This window comes from Anabrus simplex, chromosome 1 (genome assembly GCF_040414725.1).
Source record: "Anabrus simplex isolate iqAnaSimp1 chromosome 1, ASM4041472v1, whole genome shotgun sequence".
Taxonomy (NCBI): domain Eukaryota; kingdom Metazoa; phylum Arthropoda; class Insecta; order Orthoptera; family Tettigoniidae; genus Anabrus; species Anabrus simplex.
In genome coordinates, this window is record NC_090265.1 from 1,741,059,773 (window position 1) to 1,741,083,768 (window position 23,996).

Genomic DNA, 23,996 nt, shown 5'->3' on the forward strand with positions numbered 1-23,996 from the left:
AAGGAGAAAAACGGGGAACATTCTTAATCAATGACCAACAACTAAAGTCAGTCACAAATTTTAAGTACCTAGGAGTCACCTTTCAAACACCGGGGAACGTGTTCTCTTTACATGTAAAAGACCGACTAAATGCTGCCATAAAATCCATTAACGACATCAGATCTTTGAGCCATCTCTCACTATCATGTGCCATCGAGTTATTTCATCTTAAGGTTAGTCCTGTAGCCACCTATGGATTAGAAAACATATGGATATATCTTGGAAAGAGGCAACTACATAGTATAGAGAAGGTGAAAGCATTCTATTTAAAGAAAGTACTTTGCCTGTCAAAGTACACTCCATCACGCCTCGTATACCAACTGTCGAGGGAATTATTCTTTGTGGAAGAGCTGCGTTTGAAACTACTGCTCCCGGCCACTCCAGCGTATAAGGAACTCCTACAAGAGCTTCAACAAAAGAGAGACAGCATATGGTGGGACTTTTACCAGTGTGATGCGATGATCAACCGCAACTGGACTCAGGGAGGCTATGAGTTGAGACACGTTGTGACCAGACTCTCAGTCCATGGGTTTCACCAACGCCTGTGTATTAAAGCGAGCTTTCATGAGCCAAGTCCGGACTGCAGGTGCAAAAGATGTGGCGAACTCTGTGAACGCTATCACGTACTTAAGTGTAAACTGAGAATAGAATCCTTAACAAAATTTTGTACAGACGACTGCTCATAAGAATTATTATCATTATTATTTTCCATGCACATTTGTGCGCAATAAAACATTTATTATTATTATAACTATGAAGTATAATCTGTAGGAGATTATTATAGAAAGACACTGGTAAATTCTTTTGGGAAGTACAAGTATACTCATGATGTCACAGACTGTTATGACAATTCCATGAAAGTAGGAGCATTAGACGAGATTACATAGATTTTCCACCTAATACAACACTCAAGAAAAGTTTTGCCTATTCAGGTTTAGTGCACCTTTTATTTTCCTATGTGTATTTACATACAATACATTATACATTACAGAAGGGCATACACAACATGCAGTCAGCTCAACACTGACAAAAAATGAAACAAAAGCACAAAGCTGGTAGTGTGGGATTCTGAACACAAAATTATAATTTATTGTATGGCAGATCAGTACCGTGTATAGCCACCTCAATGTGCTTGAACACGACTAGGCATACTAAGCACCAAAGAATCCAACTTTTTTGAGGGCAGATTATTCCACTCTTGGATAGCAGCTTCAATCACTTACTGAATGTTGGCAAGTGGATTGGGACAGTTTCATTTTTCGCTGGATCATCTCCTGAATCTAATCCTCCTGTTGTATGGATGCAAGCTTATGGCGATCTCACAAGAAAAGAGTATACACATCCGCTATTAATGCTGTTATGGGCTATGAGTTCTTGCCCTCTTCAGTTCATGCCACGCAGGTTCAACACAATTCATGTTCACAGGATATGCTGGCCACACTGTTCACTGTATACCATGCTTCTCAAGAAACAGACTGACCAATGTGGCTAGATGAGAACAAGCATTATTATCAACTAGTGTAAAGCCCTGTCCCACAGTGGCAGCAAAAATCCTGTAACTATAGGTACGTAATGTTATCTCTATAATCCAGACCAGTTATGTTACCTTGGAGGGAAATCACAGGAGTACACAGACCAAACATGATCCCACCCAAAAACATGATAGAACCTTCTTGCTCCTGATGGCACTCCAGGGTGAAGAGCTTCATTTCATTTCTCACATGATCGTCTCCTAAATCTAATCCTCCAGTTGTATGGGTGCAAGCTTATGGTAATCTTATCAGAAAAGAGCGTATGCTTCTACTGTACCTGATGCACAAAGCTGGTAATGTGGGACTGTATATATTTTGCCAAGTTTGACGACTGAATACCGTTACTGACACTAAGGATGTATTCACTACAGTATTGTGTGTTTCTGTGTCAGCGGAAATTTTTGACTGATGATGCGAGAGGCTATATGTTTGAAGATGACAGTGTATGACAATACAGAGATTCTCCTTGCTATAAGATCTTGTCCACCTTGTATGAACTGCCCTATGATGTGTTTTAAAAGGAGCTTTTGGCACCAGCTTCCTTGATCAGTCCGCTGTCATCGAGCTGATTTTACACTGCTCGATCTGACATTCACTCTGGTGGCATCCAAAGATCCAGGCAAAATGAGGCAGCAACAGCATTGCCTTTAGCAACTAATGTATCGACAAGGTGGAAAATAAAAAATACTTAGTTGTGAATGATCAAATTTCTCGCAATAGAGGGCAACAAACCTTCCGAAATTTTGAGACAGCTCCGTGCACAATTCGGGGAAGAAACACTTTTGCAGACTCGAATGTATGAGTGGGCTAAAAAATTGGTGGCAGGAAGAGAAACTGTGGAAAATGAACCTCATGAAAGGCGACCGCGGACAAGCATCACTGCAGATGACACTGTTCCATTCGTGACATTATTGGTGAAGATCTGGATAAAAGTTTTGCAAATTGTTTTAACCGTAGGAACAAGTTACGGAAGTTTTCAAACCATCATCTAAGATGAACTCCATTTCAGAAAATTGTCTGCTAGGTGGGTTCCTCGTCTCCTCAATCGGGAACAAAAAACTTTATGCCAGGAAGTTTGTCAGAAACCCCTGCATCACTACGAGGAAGAAAGAGAGGATTTTTTGCGTCGTATTGTGACTTTTGATGAAACTTTGGTGCATCATTACACCCCAGAGTCGAAGAAAGCAAGCATGGAGTGGTGGCGAAGAGACAAAGCAGGTCCGGTCAAGACCAAAACACGCTCATCTGCTGGAAAGGTGCTTGCAACCATTTTCTGGGACTCTGCGGGCGTTTTGCTGGTGGATTTTCTTCACAAACAAAGGACAATTAATGCAACCTATTACTGTCACCTTTTGGATGAAGCAATAGCTGCGTATCGCAACAAGCGATGCCGGCAATTGACCCGAAACGTCATTCTTTTCCATGACAATACAAGGCCGCATACTGCCGCTTTAATGCGGGAAAAACTGGAGGAAATTCACTGGACACCTCTGTACAGTCCAGATGTATTGCCCTGTGAATACCATCTGTTTGGAGCACTCAAACAAGATCTAGGAGGACAGCAGTTCGATGATGATGCAAGTGTAGAAGAATTTGTGCGCAACTGGCTCCATACAGGTACCTCTTCTATCAGGATAGCATAAAAAACTTATCAATCTGATGGAGAAAATGTGTACCGAAGGCAGGACACTATGTAGGAAAGTGATCTGTATGTGTGTATTTTTTTGGCTGATGCAATAAATTTTTTTTAAAAAATTCCCATTTATATTTTATCCGCCCTCATATTTTATCATGTGTTTCTATTCATATTCCTATCTCTCTATATACAGCAGCAGCTGTTCTATCCGTTAAGTTCTATTATATGGAAAATCGACCAACTGTTTAATTCCAGTTCACCATCCCATTAGCCAACAGTGAGAGTTTGATAATCTCATGAAATTCTGTGAGTGGTGCCAAATGGTGCGGTGTAACTAAGTTAGCTGTTGCCTCTGTCATTACAGTTTTGTGTTCAGTATGCTCCGTGTTGTTTTGTGGTCTGAACACTACTACAATATCATGGAAGGAGAAAGTAAGAAGAGAAAAAAAGAGGCGTTAATAATAAAAGAACAAAATTGACATTGAGATTTCAGAACAGCAAAAATGGTAAAAAATCAATGAGTGTGTAGGACACTGGATTGTCCACTATCTACCACACATGTAAGCAGAAAGATGAATTCCAAAAATTCCACTGAACCACAGAATCAACTAAGGCCATCGTGGATGTCATGTTCCACAAAAACTTAAACTGGAGCAACTCAATGTTTTCTTTTTTGTATGGTTTACAACTCAATGGCCAGAGGCCCATAATTATAGAAAGGGTAAATAATTGTATGAGATTGATATTTTTAGCTTCTAACAGTGTGTTTAACATCGTTCGCTAATACCCCACGATCATATATGATATATTACAGAAATGATGATGAAATGGCTTTCAAATATCCAGAAAACTGTGTTAACCAGCAATCCTTCAGTCCTGCAGATGCTAGATAAAACAGCTTTTGACTTGATCTGACATTTGTTTGTTTCTTTTCCTTATATAGTCAATATACATTTGATTGTTGATCTTTCAAGGCTTATTTTGATTTGTGTATTATCGCCCTTCCTCCCCAGTATACTACTTGACTGAGGATACTGAGCCACCAATAGATCTTCAAAAACCTCTATTAAATTGTAGACGGATGTTGGAGAGTACATACATATCACTGAAGGACGAACAATTCAAACAATAATTTATTCATGATGAAACATTTTTGGGATTATGCCATGTAATAAGCTACATAAACGCACTCAATGGATGTTTCGAAAGGTACCTTGCCTTTCTTCATCATTAAAAATCAGAAACACGATGCATCAATGGTTGCTGCAAGAAAACAACAAAGAACTTAAAATGGTGCCCTAAGATGTAATAGGGACGCCATTTTAGCCCCATGCTAGGGACAAAGAATGGCAGCAGTAAAGCATCACTTTCTAATAGTTCTGATAATAGGTAGCCATAATACACTGAGGTTGAAGCCTGTATCGCGGTTGAAATTATCAGGGCATTTACGTATTTCAACCGCCTCCCTGATGATTCTGGAGCGATATTGTATTATATGGGCAAGAACATCCACTTCTTGGAATACGACATTAAAGCATGATCAACAACTGCTGATTTATCAGGGTGGTTGAGTCTGATACACCTATTATGTTCCTTAATGCTCCCCAATATAAACCTTGCCACAAGTACAGGGAACTCTGTAGATACCCAGTTTTTGCATTTTAGGCAAACTGTCCTTAGTTGGTCACAGGAATTGCCTAATTGAAATTCGAAACATGCGTTGAGTGCGTTTATGTAGCGTATTACACAGCATAATAATCCCAAAAATATTACATCATGAATAGTTACACGGGCTGTGAAAGTCTAAATGCTAACTGTAATTTACTTTTTAGAAATCTACCATACCTGAAATGTGCCTTCACATGGTCGGGATCGAGCTGGAGAGCTGTATGACAGTCACGCATGGCAGCGTATACATCACCATCCCTGCAAATTAAACATCCAAAGCCATGAAACTATCTGCATTTAAATAAACACTGTAGATCCACCTGTTCCTACTCCAATATTTATAATTTTTGTATTTTACATAGAGAATTAAATATTTTTGATACATATTCACACAGATTTAAAGAAAAAAAAATCCTCCTCATAATTATATTATACTTGACATATGTACTCTAAACTCATAAAACATTCTACGTGCAACAGGGTGTTTCAAAATTATGGGTGTAACTGTAGGAGTGTGTACAGGGCAATAAAACAAGGGGAAAAGTCTTAATACACAAAGGCCCAGAAATTCAATTTTTCTGAGATATGTTGTAATTAAATTTGTAACTGTTACAATGTATGTGCTTTTATGTTCCAGACACCAGGTTCTACATTGGATGTCAACATGTCTTATATTTATAGCAGTATCTGAAGCAGTTGTCACACAACCTCCCAAGGAATGAAATTCATATTTCAAGGTCCATACTGAGTGTAGTATCTCAATTAAAATATAAAGTTTCAACCTATAGAATACTTGATTAACATGTTATGCTTTTTAAAATGTACGTTTCAGCTCACTGAGCCATCATCAGCATGAGTATACATAATTGAATATATGTCTATATATATAAGTATGTATATATATATATACCGTCTTACTAATAAAAAGTCCTTATATAGTTGTTTTAACTCTTGTATAGTTATACAACGGCAGTGAAGGCGGAGATGAAGATCATTGGTACGGCGGAACTGGCGGAAGAGGCATCCTTGCTTTTTGGGATAGTTGGTGTCAGGTCAGAATATATTCTGCTATCGTATGCGACAGTAGACGGTACTACCTGCGACTGTCTGGTCGAGGGTCTGGCGGCCGATACCAAACCAGGCAAACTAAGGGAAAACCAATAGCTGCGAGCAGAGGAGTTTTCCCTTAGAAGACTGGATAAGATGAGACCTTTGTGTGGGAAATAACACATAAATTCATCAGCTGCTGCCTTGCAGTGAGGCAGGGGACTGCCAAAGGCTAAGGGAGACCACCCTGAAAGAAAATCCTCTAGTACGTTAGGCCTAGCAAGTCAGTACAGGAGTACAATGCAGTTGCTTTCAAAATGAAAACGAGCCGCGGAAAGAAACATATTCTGAATGTCGACAATACTTCAAGTACTCTTGGAACTAATGACGACGTCATGTCCGATGTTCATTCAAGATGCACGAGAAGACCCGATCATAGAAACAAGCTTCGGATTGGAACCTTAAACGTTATGACTCTAACAGGAAAATGCAACGAAATCACGGATTTAATGAACCGTAGACATATTCACATCCTAGGGCTAAGTGAAACCAAATGGAAAGGTTGCGACACAAGAATGTTAGAGGACAGATATAAATTATACTGGAGTGGTAATCCTGCAGTGGCGAGGAATGGAGTTGGTTTTATACTCCATAAAGACAATGATAGTGTAACAGATGTCTCCTTCATCAATGAGAGATTAATCAAAGCTAAAATATACCTAAATGGAGAAACTCAAACTGTAATCCAAGTTTATGCTCCCCAGCAGGGTTGTAGCGATGACCAAAAAGCAAGCTTCCTAGAAAAACTAGAGGACATCACTGATGAAGAGAACATAATGATAATTGGGGATTTTAATGCCCAGGTAGGAACTGATAGGTCAGGTTATGAAGGCATTATTGGTCCATATGGATTTGGTAATAGAAATGAGGAGGGTGAACTTCTGCTTGATCTATGTACACGAAACCAACTTCTGGTGAAGAACTCGTGGTTTTAGAAACGGGATAGCCACAAGATAACGAGATACAGTTGGGACGGTCAGTATAGATCAGTGATAGACCTTATCATCACAGATAGGTCAAGTGGAGAAAAGGTGCATGATGTAAAAGTGATACCTAGTGAGAGCCTTGATAGTGACCATAGACTCCTTATTGCAGACCTAAAAGTCACCAAACCTATTATTAAAGTAGACAAGAAGAAAAAACCACGAATTAAAGACTGGAAATTGAAAGATGTGGAAGTCAAACAGCAGTTTCAAGAGGAAATCAGAGCTAAAGTACCAATAACAGACACAAAGAAAGGTAATGAAGAATGGAATGATTTTAAGGAAAGTCTGGTTGGTAGTGCAGATAAAATATGTGGAAGAACAAGCAGAAGAGTGAGAGAGAAAAGAACATCTTGGTGGAATGATAAAGTGAAAGAAGCCATAATTAAAAGGAATAAAGCCAAAAAACTTCTTGATGTGGCTAAGTCTTACAGAAGAATCAACAGTGACCAAATAGACAACAATAAATTGGAAGAGATAGCAAAGGAATATAGATACAGAAAGTTGGAAGTCAAGAGAATTGTACAGGAAGAAAAAAGAGAAAAGTTGGAAAGAATTTACAACTAAACTGGAAGAAGACAGTAAAGGGAATATGAAAATGATATATGGAATAGTTAAAAGTAAAAGATCAGATAAAGAAGCAATTACAGCCCTGGAGACAGCAGATGGGAATATAGTTCGCAACATGAAAGATATCACGGATACAATGGGGCAGTATTTTGACAAGCTCCTAAATGGCCCTAAAGAGATCTCTGTTGAGGATGTAGGACAGAAAACAATAGAGGAAGATATCCCAACTACATGGACAGAAGTAGAGCAAGCTCTCCACAGGATGAGAAGTGGTAAGTCAGCAGGAGCTGATGAAATTACAGCTGACATGATTAAAGCTGCTGGTCCACCAGGAATACAGTGGCTGTATAGAGTTCTCAGAACAATATGGAAGGATAATGAAATACCTGAAGATTGGACAAAAGGGGTGATAGTTCCTATCTTTAAGAAAGGGAGTAGAAGGAAAAGTGAAAATTACAGAGGCATTACCCTCCTATCACACGGCCTTAAAATTATGGAGAAGATCATTGAAGCCAGAGTAAGGGATATACTAGAGCCTATCTTAGAAGAGGAACAACATGGTTTTAGGACTGGCAGAAGCACAACAGATCTGATATTTGCTTTGAGGATGTTGGCAGAGAAACATTGGGAAAAAGGAAAAGACCTAATTATTGTGTTTATGGACCTTGAAAAGGCGTATGATAATGTTCCTAGATCAACTATTTGGAAAAGTCTTAGAAAACTTGGTGTACCGGAGTACCTTATTAGGAAGATCCAAATGCTATATAGTAATTGTAAAAGCTGTGTCAGAATTGGAGATGGTCACTCTGAATGGTTCAATACAACCAAAGGAGTACAACAGGGAAGTGCCTTGTCACCACTTCTATTCATAGCAGTTATGGATACCATTTTAAAGGAACTAAAAGGAAAAGGTAATAAAGATCTTCAGGCTCTGGTGTTTGCAGACGATGTGGCAATATGGGATGAAACAGAGGAGGGAGTGCAAAATAATCTGAATGCATGGTGTAAGAAGTTTGATGATTATGGAATGAAATTGAACCTATCAAAAACAGTAGCATTAAAAATCAGCAGACATTATACAGAATGCAACATAAAAATACAGGACCACCAAGTTGAAGTAGTACACCAATTCAGTTATTTAGGAAGCGTAATCGCTAGTAATAACAGAGCTGAGAGAGAAATAACAAACAGAGTAACCAAAGGATCTAACTTTTACAGCATCGTTAGACACCTACTATGGGATCAGAAAGTCCCACAAAGAACAAAAATGACCCTGTACAAGTCATATTACATTCCTATCCTTACATATTCTCTGGAAACCTGCACACTAACATCAAAGGATTATAGTAGGATTCAAGCCTGTGAAATGAAATTTCTTAGAACTGCCCTCCAAAAGACCCGACTTGATCATGTGAAAAATGATGAGATCCTATCTAACCTAGGTCTAAATGAATCGATGGAGGAAAGACTTAGGTCATCTAGACTTAAATGGTTTGGGCATGTTAAACGAATGAATAGCACAAGGTTACCATGTGCTTATTTGGAAAAGAGAATAACAGGTAGAAGACCAGCTGGAAGACCAAGAAGAAGATGGATGGACCAACTGAGGGAAGACGTGGAGAGAAGAGGATGGAATTGGGAATCTGTCTTGGACAACGAAATGTTTTTGAATAGGCAACTTTGGAAGACGCTCGTTTTCAAACACCCTACCCGGCTCGCTGGAAGGGCAAACCGATGATGATGATGATGATAGTTATACAGTGATCTATTCCATTATACCATTTAATCTCGAAAACCACCCGCCACCGAATAAAACCCGCACCCTTATTTTGAAAGAACAAAATTGTAAAAAAATTAAGTCAAAATTATTTACAATCTTTACTAACACACATCAAATTATTAGAAAATACAAATAAAAGTACCTAAACAAACATTCCCAGAATGATACCCAACGAGTTCATTCATCATCATCATCATCATCATCATCACCAGTACCAACTTTGGAAATTTCATCACCATCACCTTCCCGCAAAATGTTGTCATTGCTGCCATCCACAGCATTAGAAATGCTACATTTTCTGAAGCTTTTCCATATGAGGTCTCCAGGGATACAATTCCATGCCGTCAAAATCCACGAACACAGCAGCTGAATTACTGGGCGCTGAATGCGACCAGGTGGCGTCAGTGTGTGATTATCAGCTGCCATCCATTCTGTATAGACCTGTTTCAAGGCTGCTTTAAATGGACGGTTCACGCAGACATCCAGCAGCTGTAACATAGACGTCATCCCGCCCGCAATGACTGCTAGGTCGGTTTTCCCACCCTTGATATGTTTCTTCACAGCATCTGTTGTGTGGTCGCGGTAACTGTTGAGAACAAACAAGCTCTTTTGTCCCAATAATGCACCAGGGCGACGTTGCCAGACACACTTCACCCAATCTTCCACAAGTGAACTGTCCATCTAGCCGAAGTTCTGAGATCTGATGATAACACCAGCAGGTAGATTTTTAGGAAGTGTCTTTCGCTTGAGAACAATGTACAGCGGCAATTTAGTTCCATCGGCAAGAATACACAACATTACCATACACCATTGTTTTTCATTACCACCTGTTCTAATGGTAACACTTTTCGCACCCTTAACATTCATAGTCCTGTCCACTGGGATTTTAAAGTAGACTGGCGTCTGATCTGCACTGCCAATTTAGGAAAGCAAATATGCATTTTCCTTCCGCAACCGAATTATGTGAGACTGAAATGACAAGAACTCCTCATCGTAGGTACCAGGAAGATGCTGTGAAATTGAGGTACGCCTTCGTACGCTCAACCCATTTCTTTTATAAAAATTACAAACCCATCCTCGGCTTGCCTTAAACCCTTCCGATGCAAGTTTCTTTGCAATCTCCAATGCCTTTAGCCGATACATTTCGGTTGACACACCATATCCCAATTCCCGCCTTTCTGTCACATATTTATAAAGTGTTTTTTCAATTTCTGGAAACTGTATACTTAGTGCATGAAAAGCTCTACGATCACCACTACATGTTAATAGCACATTTTTCTTCTTTCTCCAATCACGAATACACGACTCGTCAATATCGTGTTTCCTACCGGCGGCACAATTTCCAATAATTTTGGCTTCCCGAACTACTTTTAGTTTCTCACTCCCAGTAAAAGATCGCAACGCTTTGTGGAATTCATGTTGATACTCCGAGAACGTGCATGAGATTGACGCCAAGCGTGGAAGTAGCGTATACTGAGAGCAGAGAGAGCATTGTTGCCAAGCCGCGCCGGTGGTGATGCCCGATTTACACGCATTCGGAAAGATAAATTTCTCAAAATTTTAAATAAGATCCGCACCCAATTTTGGAAGCGATATTTTCAAAAAACAGTGTGGGTGGTATTCGAGATTATACGGTAGATATCTAGTAATTTACTTTTGTTAGCATGGTGTAAAATTTCTATATCTTGATCTACTGATGTGAACGAATGTTCATAGTCTGCGATATGATGACTCATTGCTGAAATTCTATTATATTTTTGGGTCTGGCTTACGTAGTTTGCATCACAATTTCTGCATTTTAATTTATATACTCCCAAATTTAAGAATTTGTTTGTAGTGTTAACAGTATGAGTACTAAAAATTATATTGGAGTTAGTTTTGCTAGTTTTAAATGCAATGCTGATGTTTTGTCTCTTGAACAGATTGGTGATTTGATACAGTTTATTATAGAGTGTCTGTCAGATTTAAGTACACCATCAGCTGATTTCATCTGACCTACCAATGCCCACTGAACATCAATTCTTCCTTTTGCCAGGGCTGTTTCTTTGAACTGAAAGTTACAGAACTGGGAGTGCAGAATATCAGTTTATCTAAATGTTCCGTTTCACTAGTCAGAATGTTCGGAAACTTGTTAATGAAAAATCTAAGGCTAGAAAATTATGCCTTACTTATAGCAGAAATATTTGCAACTTCTGCATTAATTAAAACTTCATGTTTGAATGGAAATTTGTGTACCATGTAGTCACATGACGAAGAGAAACACTTTCTAACAGACTTAAAGAATATGCATTTTTCCTCAGACTTCAAAGTGTTCACTAAACCAAATGCAGAGTTCCCTATCATCAGATCACAATCATCCGTTTGATTTGCTGGAGTATGATAATCTACATCAAGGAGAGAGGAGGAGCTTTCAATAACGTGTGGTTTTACAAACCTTGCCATTACATTCTTCAATAATTCCTCCAAAACTGACCTCAATAAGTGGATGTGCGGCATACTTGACTTAAGAGCTACGTTTGGATTCTCAAAGATATCCATAAAACTTGAGAGAAAAAGACAAAAAGATTTATATAAATTTGATGAAAGGAACATGAACAGTCGTTCTTCACGTGACAAAGCATGGCTCTTAGTGTCATAAGTAGTTTCATTTTTAAAATTAAACTGATGACTGGGTTTTCCTTTTAACTGAGGAGTGTGGTGAAATGCTATGACAATCCTTCACCTTTTCAGACAAACAAGACACATCTGCACTTAAACCGTGCTTAGGAATTTTGTAAGTCTTCAAAGTTCCCATCTTAGAATCCTTACTCAAAATTTCGCTCCTGAATAAAGTAACCAACGGGTCCCACTGAAGCAAAATCCTATCTAAACACCTTCTTAGTGATAACCATCGAGTAGGCACATGCTTCAGAATTTTCCTGATCTCTGTGTTGTGTAAAGTCTGAAATTCTCTGAACTTTTCTTTCCTCTTTGCACTCCTTTCCAGATAATAAAATATATCAATTATACTTTCATCTACATTTATGGACAAGCATGCCACACCCTTCTCTGCAGCAAGATTAATTACGTGACAAGAGCAGCCTGCGATGATTATGTTACTATTTTCCTGCTTAAAACATCCTGCCACACCATTCTCTAATCCTACCATTACTGGAGCATAATCAGCACCAAGAACTAGGCAGTTTTTTAATGGAATGCGGAATTCCTGAAAAGCAGAGAGCAAAAGATTGGCAATGTTAGCTCCAGTAGCATCCCCTTCAAAATTAGGCACAGAGAGTAGACAACTCTGAATTTCATGGAGTTCAGGCCTAAAAAATGTTACAACAATGGGATATATTTTCAGTAGCAAGAGAAAATGCATTCACCTGCAAATGTGATACAATTTTCGCCTTTTCTTCCAGGCACATTTCTGTAATGATAGCCGATGTTTTCATTCTAGCACACTCTAGCGATTTCCGAATCAGGAAACATTTTGTGATTGGCACAATTTACAGGCAGGTTATGTTCTACAATAAATGATGTAAAAAGCGCCTTGGCATTTGTCACAGGATTTACATCTTGATTTTTACATGAAAAGTTCAGTTTCTGGTTTCTTTCTACGCACCGGACATTCTTCTTATGTTTTTCATTTGCATATGCTTGAGTATATCGCACTTCCTGCCATATGCAACTGAAAAATCACACCTACACATGGTAGAGAATGTGAACATTGGTCCCTTCCTGGATTCACTCAAACATGGGAACTCTTCCCTATAAGTACTTTTAAGCACTGGATCATATTTCCTTTTTGACATTTTGGCCAAAACAAATATTAAGACACACAACACGAGCACTTCTGCAGGTCCTGACCTGGGTCGACGACTACGGCGTGGTACTTCTGAGGTTAGGTTACTCGCTTGCAAAGAGAATGACTGTATTATAGGAGCACATGACTGGCCATCATGCCCCGTACTGCCATCTGGTATCATTATTAGAACTACTATCAACCAGCCATACTCAGCCTTATATTGATAGAACGAGAAAACCCGCGGGAGTTTAAAATAATACGAAAATTACTGATACTGCTCTGAAAATCGAGAGATCGGTCCCGGCAATCGGGAGATTGGGAGGAACGATGAAAAGTCGGGAGTCTCCCGCTTAAATCAGGAGACTTGGCATGTCTGTAGGATTACAACCGAGGAGCTATCTGACAGTGAGACGGTGTCCCCGGACTAGAAAGCCAAGAATAATGGCCAAGAGGATCCGCTGTACTGACCACATGGCACCTCATAATCTGCAGGCCTTTAAACTGAGCAGCGATCGCTTGGTAGGTCATGGCCCTTCGGGGCTGTTGCACTACAGGGTTTGTTTTTTTAGTCATATTTTACTGCACTAGCCTTTAATACATATTTTATGTTAAGTCACCTTATATAAGATTTTATTAGAAATACAGTAGAAGTCCGTTATAGCGAGAATCCATAACAGCAAAAAATTTACTCGCTATAACAGATTGTCGTTATATCCGATTTTTGTATAAAAGTCGGAAAACCCTTCATGCACATTAAAATCGGTATGAAACGGCAATCATTTTGCTCAAAACTTGTGTTTCCGCAGATGATATCCACACTACGGCTTACTTGTTTGTTATTTTTCGTAATCCGATACTACGTGAAAGTGTATGTTTAATTTCATTCTGAAAAAAATATAGTACCGTATTTCTCCGAATCCAAGATGAACCCCACTTTTCCCTTCAAAAAAATTTAAATCAGGCTCAAAAAGAAGTTTGTAAAATCATATGAATGCCTTGTTGTACGTTAGGCCTACGCATTTTTAGATGCCGGACATTGACTTTCGTCACACCGTATTTTTTTTTTTTGTGGCTGCAAGATTATTCTTTATTTTCGCGGGTTTAAGGACCATTAGCTTAACATTGGCATCGTAATACCGAAAAGAACTCGCTGAAAATTTTCCGGCAATACCTATTCCATGCGTCTCTACAATACAACGATCCATCAGGAAATTATTCTTGCTGTCTATAAAACTGTTATTTTTATGCAGCGTCAGATATAACCGGCTACCGCTACACGCACGTCTCGCTTGTCGGGTTCGGCCAAATTCGGCAGCTAGCGATGTATAGGCCTAATCACGAACGTTGAAAGTCAACGAACGAGTTTATTGCGCCACGGTATGGCCCTTGCGCTTTTCGTGCACATACCTCACAATTTCATCTTCGACTTCTTTAAAGCGTCCATGTTGTGGACCACTGAATGCATTTTTTGTACAGTACGCATTTTTTTAGCTCTTTGTCTTCACGCTAATGCCAAATACCGTACTGGCTTTAGTTAGGCCTATGCCGTATTTTCTTGCGGCTGCAAAATTATTTTACGTTTTCGAGTGTTTAATAAGCATCAACTTAAAATTAGCATCATAATATCGACTAGAACCCGTTGAAAATTTTCCGGCAATACCTTTTCCACGTATCTTTACAATACGACTATCCATCACGAAAATATTCCTGCTTGTCTATAAACCTTAATTTTATTAAGCGTCAAGTACAATAGACGTGTTATGACTCTGCCACTGAGTAGCCATAGCTTTTCTAAGAATTCGAAGGGTCGCATGTTTTGATGCCATTCTGCAGGTTTGAGAAACACGCAGGCACTGCACAACCAGTTGTCGCGGCTAGCGATGTGTAGTAAAGAGGCAGTCGTTTATTGTCAAAGCAGCGTGGTTACCGCTGTAGTTGCCAGTGGTATCAATTAACTTACTGTTAGGCCACGAATGCAACAACCCTTGAGTTTTCACATGAGATTCTGAGAAAAAAAGTATTGGATTCGGAAAAATACAGTATCACTCCAGAGATTTCTGTGGCAAACACCTCAGCTTCAAACAGCGTCACCTAACCTAACCGTATATGTAGCCTATCATGAAAACATATTTGAAACGCATGTAGAGAAATAACCTCCACGCGAAAAATTTACATGTAAATAGCCGTAAATAGACGTGAGAAGATATGAAATATCCTCTGAAATCAGTGATGTACTCTGCCATATCTTGAGCTGTATCACATTCTTACTTAATTTCCGTATATTACATTAAAATGAAGATATTGTTTACTTCAGTATTTTTAACAAGTTAACAACTGCTATCGGCCACGTTATTTACGCATTTATTACGAAAACGTGTTATCCTCTTTCATTTCGAATTTTCTTTAGAGAACAGCAGTCGATGGGTGTTACTAATCAACTCCAACATCGCCTTTGAATGTCAACGAGAGAGATCGCAAATGCACAAAGTGAGAAAACTATACCGTACCGAAGATGATCGATCACATTTTCTTGCAAACGTTTCAGTTTTCTTATTCTAACAGCGTCACGTATCTTAACTTAACCGTACTATACGTATGATGAAAACACACTTCAAGCGCCAGTCGAGATACTATAACTTTCTCGCTATAAATTTTCATAATAGCCTTTCCGTAATTTAACCAGACGCGACAAAATATAAACTAACCTCTGAAATCAATTAGGCACTCTGCCATATCTCGAGGTTTATCCCATTCTTACGTAATTGCAGTATTTAGCCTCAAAATTAAGCGGTAGTTTAGTCAGCCTTAATTTTTAACGAGTTAACAACTGTTATCGGACACGTTATTCACGTATTTATTACGAAAATATGTTCTCTTTCATTTCGAATTTTCTTTACGGAACAGCTGTTGGCGGGTATTACTAATCAACTCCGACATCGCCTTCGAATGTAGACGAGATAAATCACTAGTGCACATAGCGAGGAAACGATGCCGAAGGTAATCTATCACATGCAATATCATCGCTGGGGTGTATAAATATTGGTAACGGAAAAAATCGCGCGCACTTAATCGCTCGTAATAACGGATGCGCCAGTGGTAGGGTTCTCGCTGTAACCGAAGAACGATACACAGTTTAATATACGAATTTTGAAGGGACAGAAAAAAGCCATCGCTATAACGGAGTTCTCGATATATGCCGTACTCGCTATAGCAGACTTCTACTGTATATATTCAAAAATGTATACTCATTTGTATGTCTTTTCCAATGCTGACGATGGCTCAATGAGCTGAAACATGTACATTAAAAAAAAAAAAAAAAATGTTAATCAAGTAATCTATAAGATTACATTGTATAGTATTGAATAGGTTGAAACTTTATACTTTACTTGAGACCTTACATGTTGGCACGTTTATTTGTGAAATGGATGTCGGCCTTCTCCTTGGAAATATGTAACCTACAATGACGACAGCTTCAAATGCTGCTACAAATAAAAAACACTGTTCACATCCAATCTGGAGCCAGGTACCTGGAACATGAAGCATGAACAATGTTATAATGTGATTATATAATATCTTGGGAAAGGTCAGTTTATGGACCTATGTTTAACAGGACTTTTTCTTTGTTTCAGTGTCCTCCACTCACCTTGAAGGTTGTACCTCTAATTTTGAAACACCCTGTATATTAAAATTTCCATGCTTTTGTTTAGGGGCAGGAGAAGAGTGGGGTGTGCATGCATTTTATGTCAGAATGACGTATCATGCACAAATTTTATTCTGGAATTCAAGAATGATATATTAGCAAGTTTAACAAGTTCATTTTGAAATGAAGCCAGTTGTTAACTCTGCATAAACGATGGTATGATAATTGGCATATGTGCAGAAAAGTACACATTTATGTTTGTCTAGCTGTTCTACCCATTGCTAATGAGTTAATGAAAAACTGATATCTATAGAGTTAACAGAAGAAACAAATAGGATGCAACACCTGTTGTCATGAAAGCCTGGATCATGTACCCCAATGGTATAGTTATTGCAAAAATGTTAATTCATAAATATCTCTATTATCTTAGCTTATTTGGTAAAAATGTAAGAGATATAAAATAATTGGAAATTGGATTTTCTCAAATTTTTGTTAAGAAACTGAAATATTTCCAAGTTTGTGAAAAATGTAATAAAGGCGAATATCTGTGTTATTAATCCTCGTATGGTTGGCTGTTGGCTGTTCTCATATGATGGTATCCAGGGAGCAGCAACAGTGGAGGAATTGTGGAGAGACATCAAGCAGAAGATTGAACTGCAGCCGGCCGCAAGTGATTTGCAAGTGACTAATCTCATGTTTTAATCCGTATTGAAATCTGTTAATATACAATAATAAAGTTTTATTATGAATCCACCTGTTCAATACATTATAATGTTGTTACATTAAAATAACTTCATTAGTTAAAAAGTTATATATGGGACATGTTTCGCTCCCCTATAGAGCATCATCAGCCAAATCCGAATCTCAAACAATTGTTATTTACGTAAACAAAGACTTAAGAACCATTAGAACACTTTTGACAAACTTAAAACTTATTCTATTAGAAAATCATAAAATATAAAATCCTTGTATACATGGCTCAATTACATGTGCTTAATAGGAACATACATTAAAATTATGGAAGAGAGAGTACTAAAATATAAAATAAATAATATATATATCATGTCCAAAATCCAGACAGTCACCAGACAGTCACCACATAACCTCGGACAACACCAAACCGACAAACAGCAATTGGAGGGACATTCAACAAGATAAACCAAGCAGTAGCTTTCAATACAAACATTGATTTACGTCCCTTTCAATCATCCTTATCAAATCCATTAGTTCAACGAACGGTCATTGACATCTATAAGAACATATCTTTTCAACAGCATTCGCCGAGGTCACATGACAAGCATTTAAATTTCTTGAAGGCCAACATTTATCCTGTTACAAGTTCAATCATCAAATTGACGATAAATTTGAATCTTTATAGACTCTTATCCACAAGGGATAAATAACTTTTTTACCAGATCTCATTGCTAAGAAGATCCTCAAATTTGGCTCCTAAGATTGATCTTCACGTCTTTCTAGGATTTTGGACATGATATATATATTATTTATTTTATATTTTAGTACTCTCTCTTCCATAATTTTAATGTATGTTCCTATTAAGCACATGTAATTGAGCCATGTATACAAGGATTTTATATTTTATGATTTTCTAATAGAATAAGTTTTAAGTTTGTCAAAAGTGTTCTAATGGTTCTTAAGTCTTTGTTTACGTAAATAACAATTGTTTGAGATTCGGATTTGGCTGATGATGCTCTATAGGGGAGCGAAACATGTCCCATATATAACTTTTTAACTAATGAAGTTATTTTAATGTAACAACATTATAATGTATTGAACAGGTGGATTCATAATAAAACTTTATTATTGTATATCGCAAGTGATTTGTCAGTAAGGAGAGCGTCAGATGTCATAAGATTGATATCACAATGAAGACACTCCACAATGGAACATTTGACCCACCCGTGCAACAGCAGGCAGGTAAGACAAGTTTTCGCAAAGACCACGCCAAGTAACTTGTGTCGATTTGGGTTTGGGACCTATAGACCAACAAGGGTGTCCTAGGTCGACTCCCTGTCATTGCAAACAATGCCTTACATAGTCCAAGAAAGGCTTCAGTGGAACCTTGCAGGCATGGAAAGGCTTATCTGGAGTGACAAGTCCTGTTTCCTGTTGCACTGTGCTGACAGCCAAGTCCACATTTTGCATAAACAGCATGAAGCAGCCTACCCTGTCTGCACTATGGGTGGTGTCATGGTCTGGGGAGAATTCTCCTTCAATGACTTAGGGCTGTTGGTCATTGTACCACACACAATGAGTGGTGAAGATTACAGAAACTTGTTAACCAACAATCTACACCCATGTCTCTAGGCAGTCTTTCCTGACAACAATTAAATATTCCAACAGGAAAACACACTGCATCACTAGACTCAGGTCACTACAGACTGGTAGAAGGAACCCATCATACAAGTATGCAATATGCTGGAATGTGCAGTTATGGCTGCTCCTATGCCTATACAAGGTGCTGCAGCAGGCATGGCTTGGACTGGATATGGATGATGTGCATCACCTTGTGGAATATGTCTCGCCACAATGTTTGCAAGCCAAGATCTTGTGTATCTTCCATCAATGATCCTTCTTCAACAGATGCTGGCCAAAGAAATGGAATTGGTTCTGGGGTCTGTTCTTCCTTGTGTTTCGAGAAGTTCAATTTTGTTCTTCAGTACCTGATAATTTCTCCTACCTAGTTCTGAGGGGTCATTTTAAAACTTTCTCCTTTCATTGTATCTTTTGAAGAATGTCCTGAGTGATCCAGAGCCTATGATTTAGTTTTTCTATTGCAGCACGTTCAATGAAGAATTTTACTGATGTCCATAACCAACCTACTGTATGTGAAGCATTTATACATAGTGATATTTGCTCATAGGTATCTATCTGGCACTCTTTCCTTGTCTAGTCACTTTTAATTGCTTCAATGTTCCACTTCTTTACTGGATCTTGAAGCTGCTTGTGCCTGAGTTTTATACTGCATTCATCATCATTAACGAATGACAACTTCGCTTCTTCCAAGTATATATACAACTTTCAGAAGCTGTAAACCAGGTAGTCATCATTATGAAAATCTCTTGTCAATGAAAGTCAATAAGATGTTGACTTCATGCCTTTCTGATGCTAAGTCCACACTCCTTCTCTTCCATCTTAAATCACAGCATTCCAGTCTCCCATTACGATGACACTGTCATTGGCCTTTGTCTTTTGGAGCAGTCCTTCTAGTTCCTTGTACACATCTTCGGTCTCATCATCCTGATTGTTGGATGTTGGCATGCACACTTGCATTACAATCAGGTTTATGGAAGTTGCTGAGAAACGTGCTACTATTATTCTACTTTTGAAGAAACAACAACAACAACGTCATGCTTAGTAAAATGATAATTAATAGCAGTTACATAACCAAGGAACACTGCTTATATTTTGCATGAATTGTAGTGGCATGTTGTGATAAGTTGTCAAGTGCAGAAAAAGTGTTTTCAGGATTTTATTGTTCAATCCCCAGTCAGGTTACCATTTATATGATGTGAGCTGTTTTTGTTTCAAAAGATTACCAGCTGCGGTATCTGGCTCCATGGCTAAATGGTTTGCATGCTGGCCTTTGGTTCAAGGGGTCCCAGGTTCACCTCTTGACCTGGTCGGGGATTATAACTTTCAGTGGTTGATTAATTCCTCTGGCTCAGGGGCTGGTTGTTTGTTCTGTCTTCAACAACAGAATTCACAGATGCGCAGGTCACCTATAATGTTGACTAGAAAGACCTGCATCAGGCCTCTACGGAGACCACACACCATTATTATACCAGTTAGAGTGAATTTAGTTGTTATCATTCTATTTTTAAAACTTTAAGGCACTATTGCCATAGTAATTGTAAATTTCACTGTCTTTACCTCCATGCTGAAAGGATTAAATTCTTTCAGTTCATTCTTAAACACGCTTAGTTTGGAGTTAAATGATTAATTGGTACCTATTTCTACTTGTTACAGATACAATGTAACTCTAAATATTTTAACTATTGTATTAAAAAACCAACAAAACTTATAAACATTCTTTTGCTTTTAGGGAATATTCTGTAACATCCCATTTGTATTAAATAATGTTTTCATTTATAGCATTTAATCCTTTTTAATTAGCAATAATTTCTCCACAGTCATAATGTTAGGATACCACTGTTTTACTGTTAATACATCTTAATCTCAGAGATTACTCAACTTCTTTTATTTTTAATAAATCTTTTCAATGTCCTGTTATACTTATCAATGTGGATAGTCCACACCCTGTACAGATATAGTTTTGTGTTTATGTCTCGAGGATATGGGTACAATATATACATATATATAAATAATCTAATGCCAATATATGTAAAATACTCTAAACTGCTTTTTTATTTAATCCACTATCAATGATAAAAGTCTTTAAAGGATAACTTGACTGAAACAGAAATTATTACTTTCCATTTCTTTCCCATTCATTTATACTGTAAAAGCTCTCAAAGTTTTCTATCTAATGTTCAACTTAATATAACAATGTGAAGAATTTACTTCATATTTCTAACTTAGGATATGGACTGAGAAGATATATTTAGACCTACCAGCCCCTTTTCATATAAGCAGCAGCACGATTGCCATAGAGAATAGCATGTGACGGACACATACTGATGGCTTTATTATACAGACTGATAGCAAGAGTGAAGTGCTGTCTCTCAAACGCATCATTGGCCTGAAAACAAACATGTTACATGTACTACAGAATCTGACAGAAACAAAACATTTAATTCAAGAGCATGGTTAAAATGACAATGGCATTGTTGTCGAGAGAATGAAAGATGAAAGAGAGGAGTCCAACATAAGTAAGTATGAACATCAATCTGCTGAGGTAATCACATTTTAGAAGGCTGTGAACTCAGGAAAGAAAAACCCTGTTCATGGTCCCATATAATTCGAGACAGTGTAATAAAAAATTAACTTTTACAAAATGCAGTAAAATACTGTTTATACGGACCTCACAAGCATGTTCGTCGTTTACAATATACGTACATAAAGAACCCTTCCCCCCACACCACTAATACAGACTGATAGTTACCTTTAGGCTGATTTTTGAGGGGTACACGCTGTCTTTCTGTTCGTTCCCTCATTAATTGAGGTCATGTGTCTGTCATATTTAAGACTTCCTGTCAGAGAAATAACCTCCAACGAGTGGCAGGCTGACCATTATTGTAAACAGTAGTGCATTCATCTGTACTTTACTTGTAACCTTGACTGATGTTTCAATCATTGAAATGATAAGTGAACACACACAGAAGACAGTGGCTACGAAAAAGCGCTTGAAGGGACTGTACTCGTGACAACTCACACTGACGGCTTAGTCCTGAGGAGCCGACCTTCTTCATTCATACCACATGACAATTCACATTTTAATCTTGAAAACATTTCTTAGCAGACAAAGTAGGGATCCCCAAACTATGAAAAAACATAAAATTAAACAATTTCCTCAACTGTGCTGAAAGTTGAAGGGATAAAGGGCCCAGAAAGGTTTTAAACAGTGAGTCCTGGGTAGCTCTATCAAACGAAAAAAATTTCGAAAATCACTTCCGGCTAAATGCAGTTCCACTAAAACAGCATAAAATCATTTGTTTCTTTACTCATTTTCTTTTTGATTCAAATCCTAGCCAAATTAATTTATTTACATAATTCTTTCTAAAATGTGTTTCTTGGTTCAGTACCCACAGGCTTTTTTGATTTTTTTGAAAAATGTCCATACCAAATGTAGTTATAAGGGCTTAAGTGAGAGACTGCATTGACTCACATTAGTGTTCTTAGTGGTGCTTAAGTGAACATTTATCCTGCTTAGCGAGAGGATCCGGTGTGTGGCTTCGCTGTCTGCATTGGAGGCTCTTCATGCCGTTATGTAGTTTACTGATCCATTGTTGCTGAGATCATCCCTCAGGTCTCTTTTCAATGACTTTCAATATGTATAGCTCACCTTTATAATTGTATCTGCTTCCACTTTCAGCTCAGGTTCAAACTGTCGAAGTAAATTTATGTGCACTTTTCTTCGGATCAACAAAAAGCAAAATCGTTTTCATGTCTGTGATGGACATGATTCAACTTACTGACGCTGGCTGACTTCTGAGCATCTGTGTCCCCTAACATTTAGTCAACATTCTGTTTCTTCTGTAGTCGGTCAACATTCAGAGTATGAAGAGATGAACGAAAGGATGACAGGTCTTTGGGCTGAGGTGGTCTTTCCATCTGGTGATCACAGGTGATGCTCATGTTGTTCAGCACTTCATTCAGGCTGCATCAATTCTTGAATGCACCTTTTCGATAAGTTGGCCATTGTAAGCAATTGCACATGGCACTGTAACTGGCATCTTACCAAGAACACTGAAACTTGACCGATGCAAGGAGAATTTTTTGAATGAAAAGTCATATACCTAGGTATGTGGTTTGGATTCCATGTGAAACTCGAGCTCCACGCCTGTGATCACAAGATCAGCAATAACAGAAAATCAGAAGCCTTTTCTACATCTATCTATCCGATGTATTTGACTCTAACTCAACATGTATGTTTTCATTATGAATATTGCCCTTCTCACTGGCTTCAATCAGAACATCTTTCATACAGGCATATCTGTTACCTCTGGTTTATAAATAAGATGATGATGTAAATTCACAAGGTTAATTCAGTCTGAAAACTTACTTTCTCATGTAGTTCATAACAAACTGACTGAAATAGCTTTCTTAAAATTTTATTTGTTTCCTCTCACAGTGTGGCTCTTCTGTAAAAATATACAGCTTAAGTACTGTATATGGAATGGTCCACCTGCTGATTGAACAGATTTCTGACTTGATACCAGTTCTGAGGATACTATTAGTGTTTACTGAACAGGAACAGTTATCTCAGGTCTCAGTACTTTTGAGGTTTTGGAAGTGATCTACTTATTCCAGTTTTACTGAATCTAGTATGATATTTATTTATGCCTCTTGTTCACAGATTGATATAACCACTGTTTTTGTGCAGATTACTTTTACTTCAAAGAGATAGAAATCGGTTTAGCTTCTCCTGAACTTTTCCTTTTATGTAGCCCCAAATAATTTATAAATTATCAGCAGATGCAAACGTCTTGAAGTCGTGATTTTTTATTATATTGTTGAGCTCTTTCAATGATTTGATTCATAAACAGTGATAAAGAGCAGGATGATAGAGCACTATCTAGTTGGACTCCTTACTCTGTCGTCAAACCTTCAGGA

At 38.1% G+C, this 23,996-nt stretch overlaps 1 protein-coding gene across 1 annotated transcript in view; it reads right to left on the reverse strand.

Moving 5' to 3' along the window:
* adp (adipose) overlaps window positions 1–23,996 on the reverse strand; it is a 177,993-nt gene that overhangs the window by 64,577 nt on the left and 89,420 nt on the right. Inside the window, exons 10-11 of the mRNA XM_067138475.2 lie at window positions 21,335–21,462; window positions 5,053–5,133 (exon numbers count right to left, since the gene is read on the reverse strand). Coding sequence (XP_066994576.2) covers window positions 5,053–5,133; window positions 21,335–21,462 — 209 coding nt within the window. The remainder of the gene's footprint in view (window positions 1–5,052; window positions 5,134–21,334; window positions 21,463–23,996) is intronic.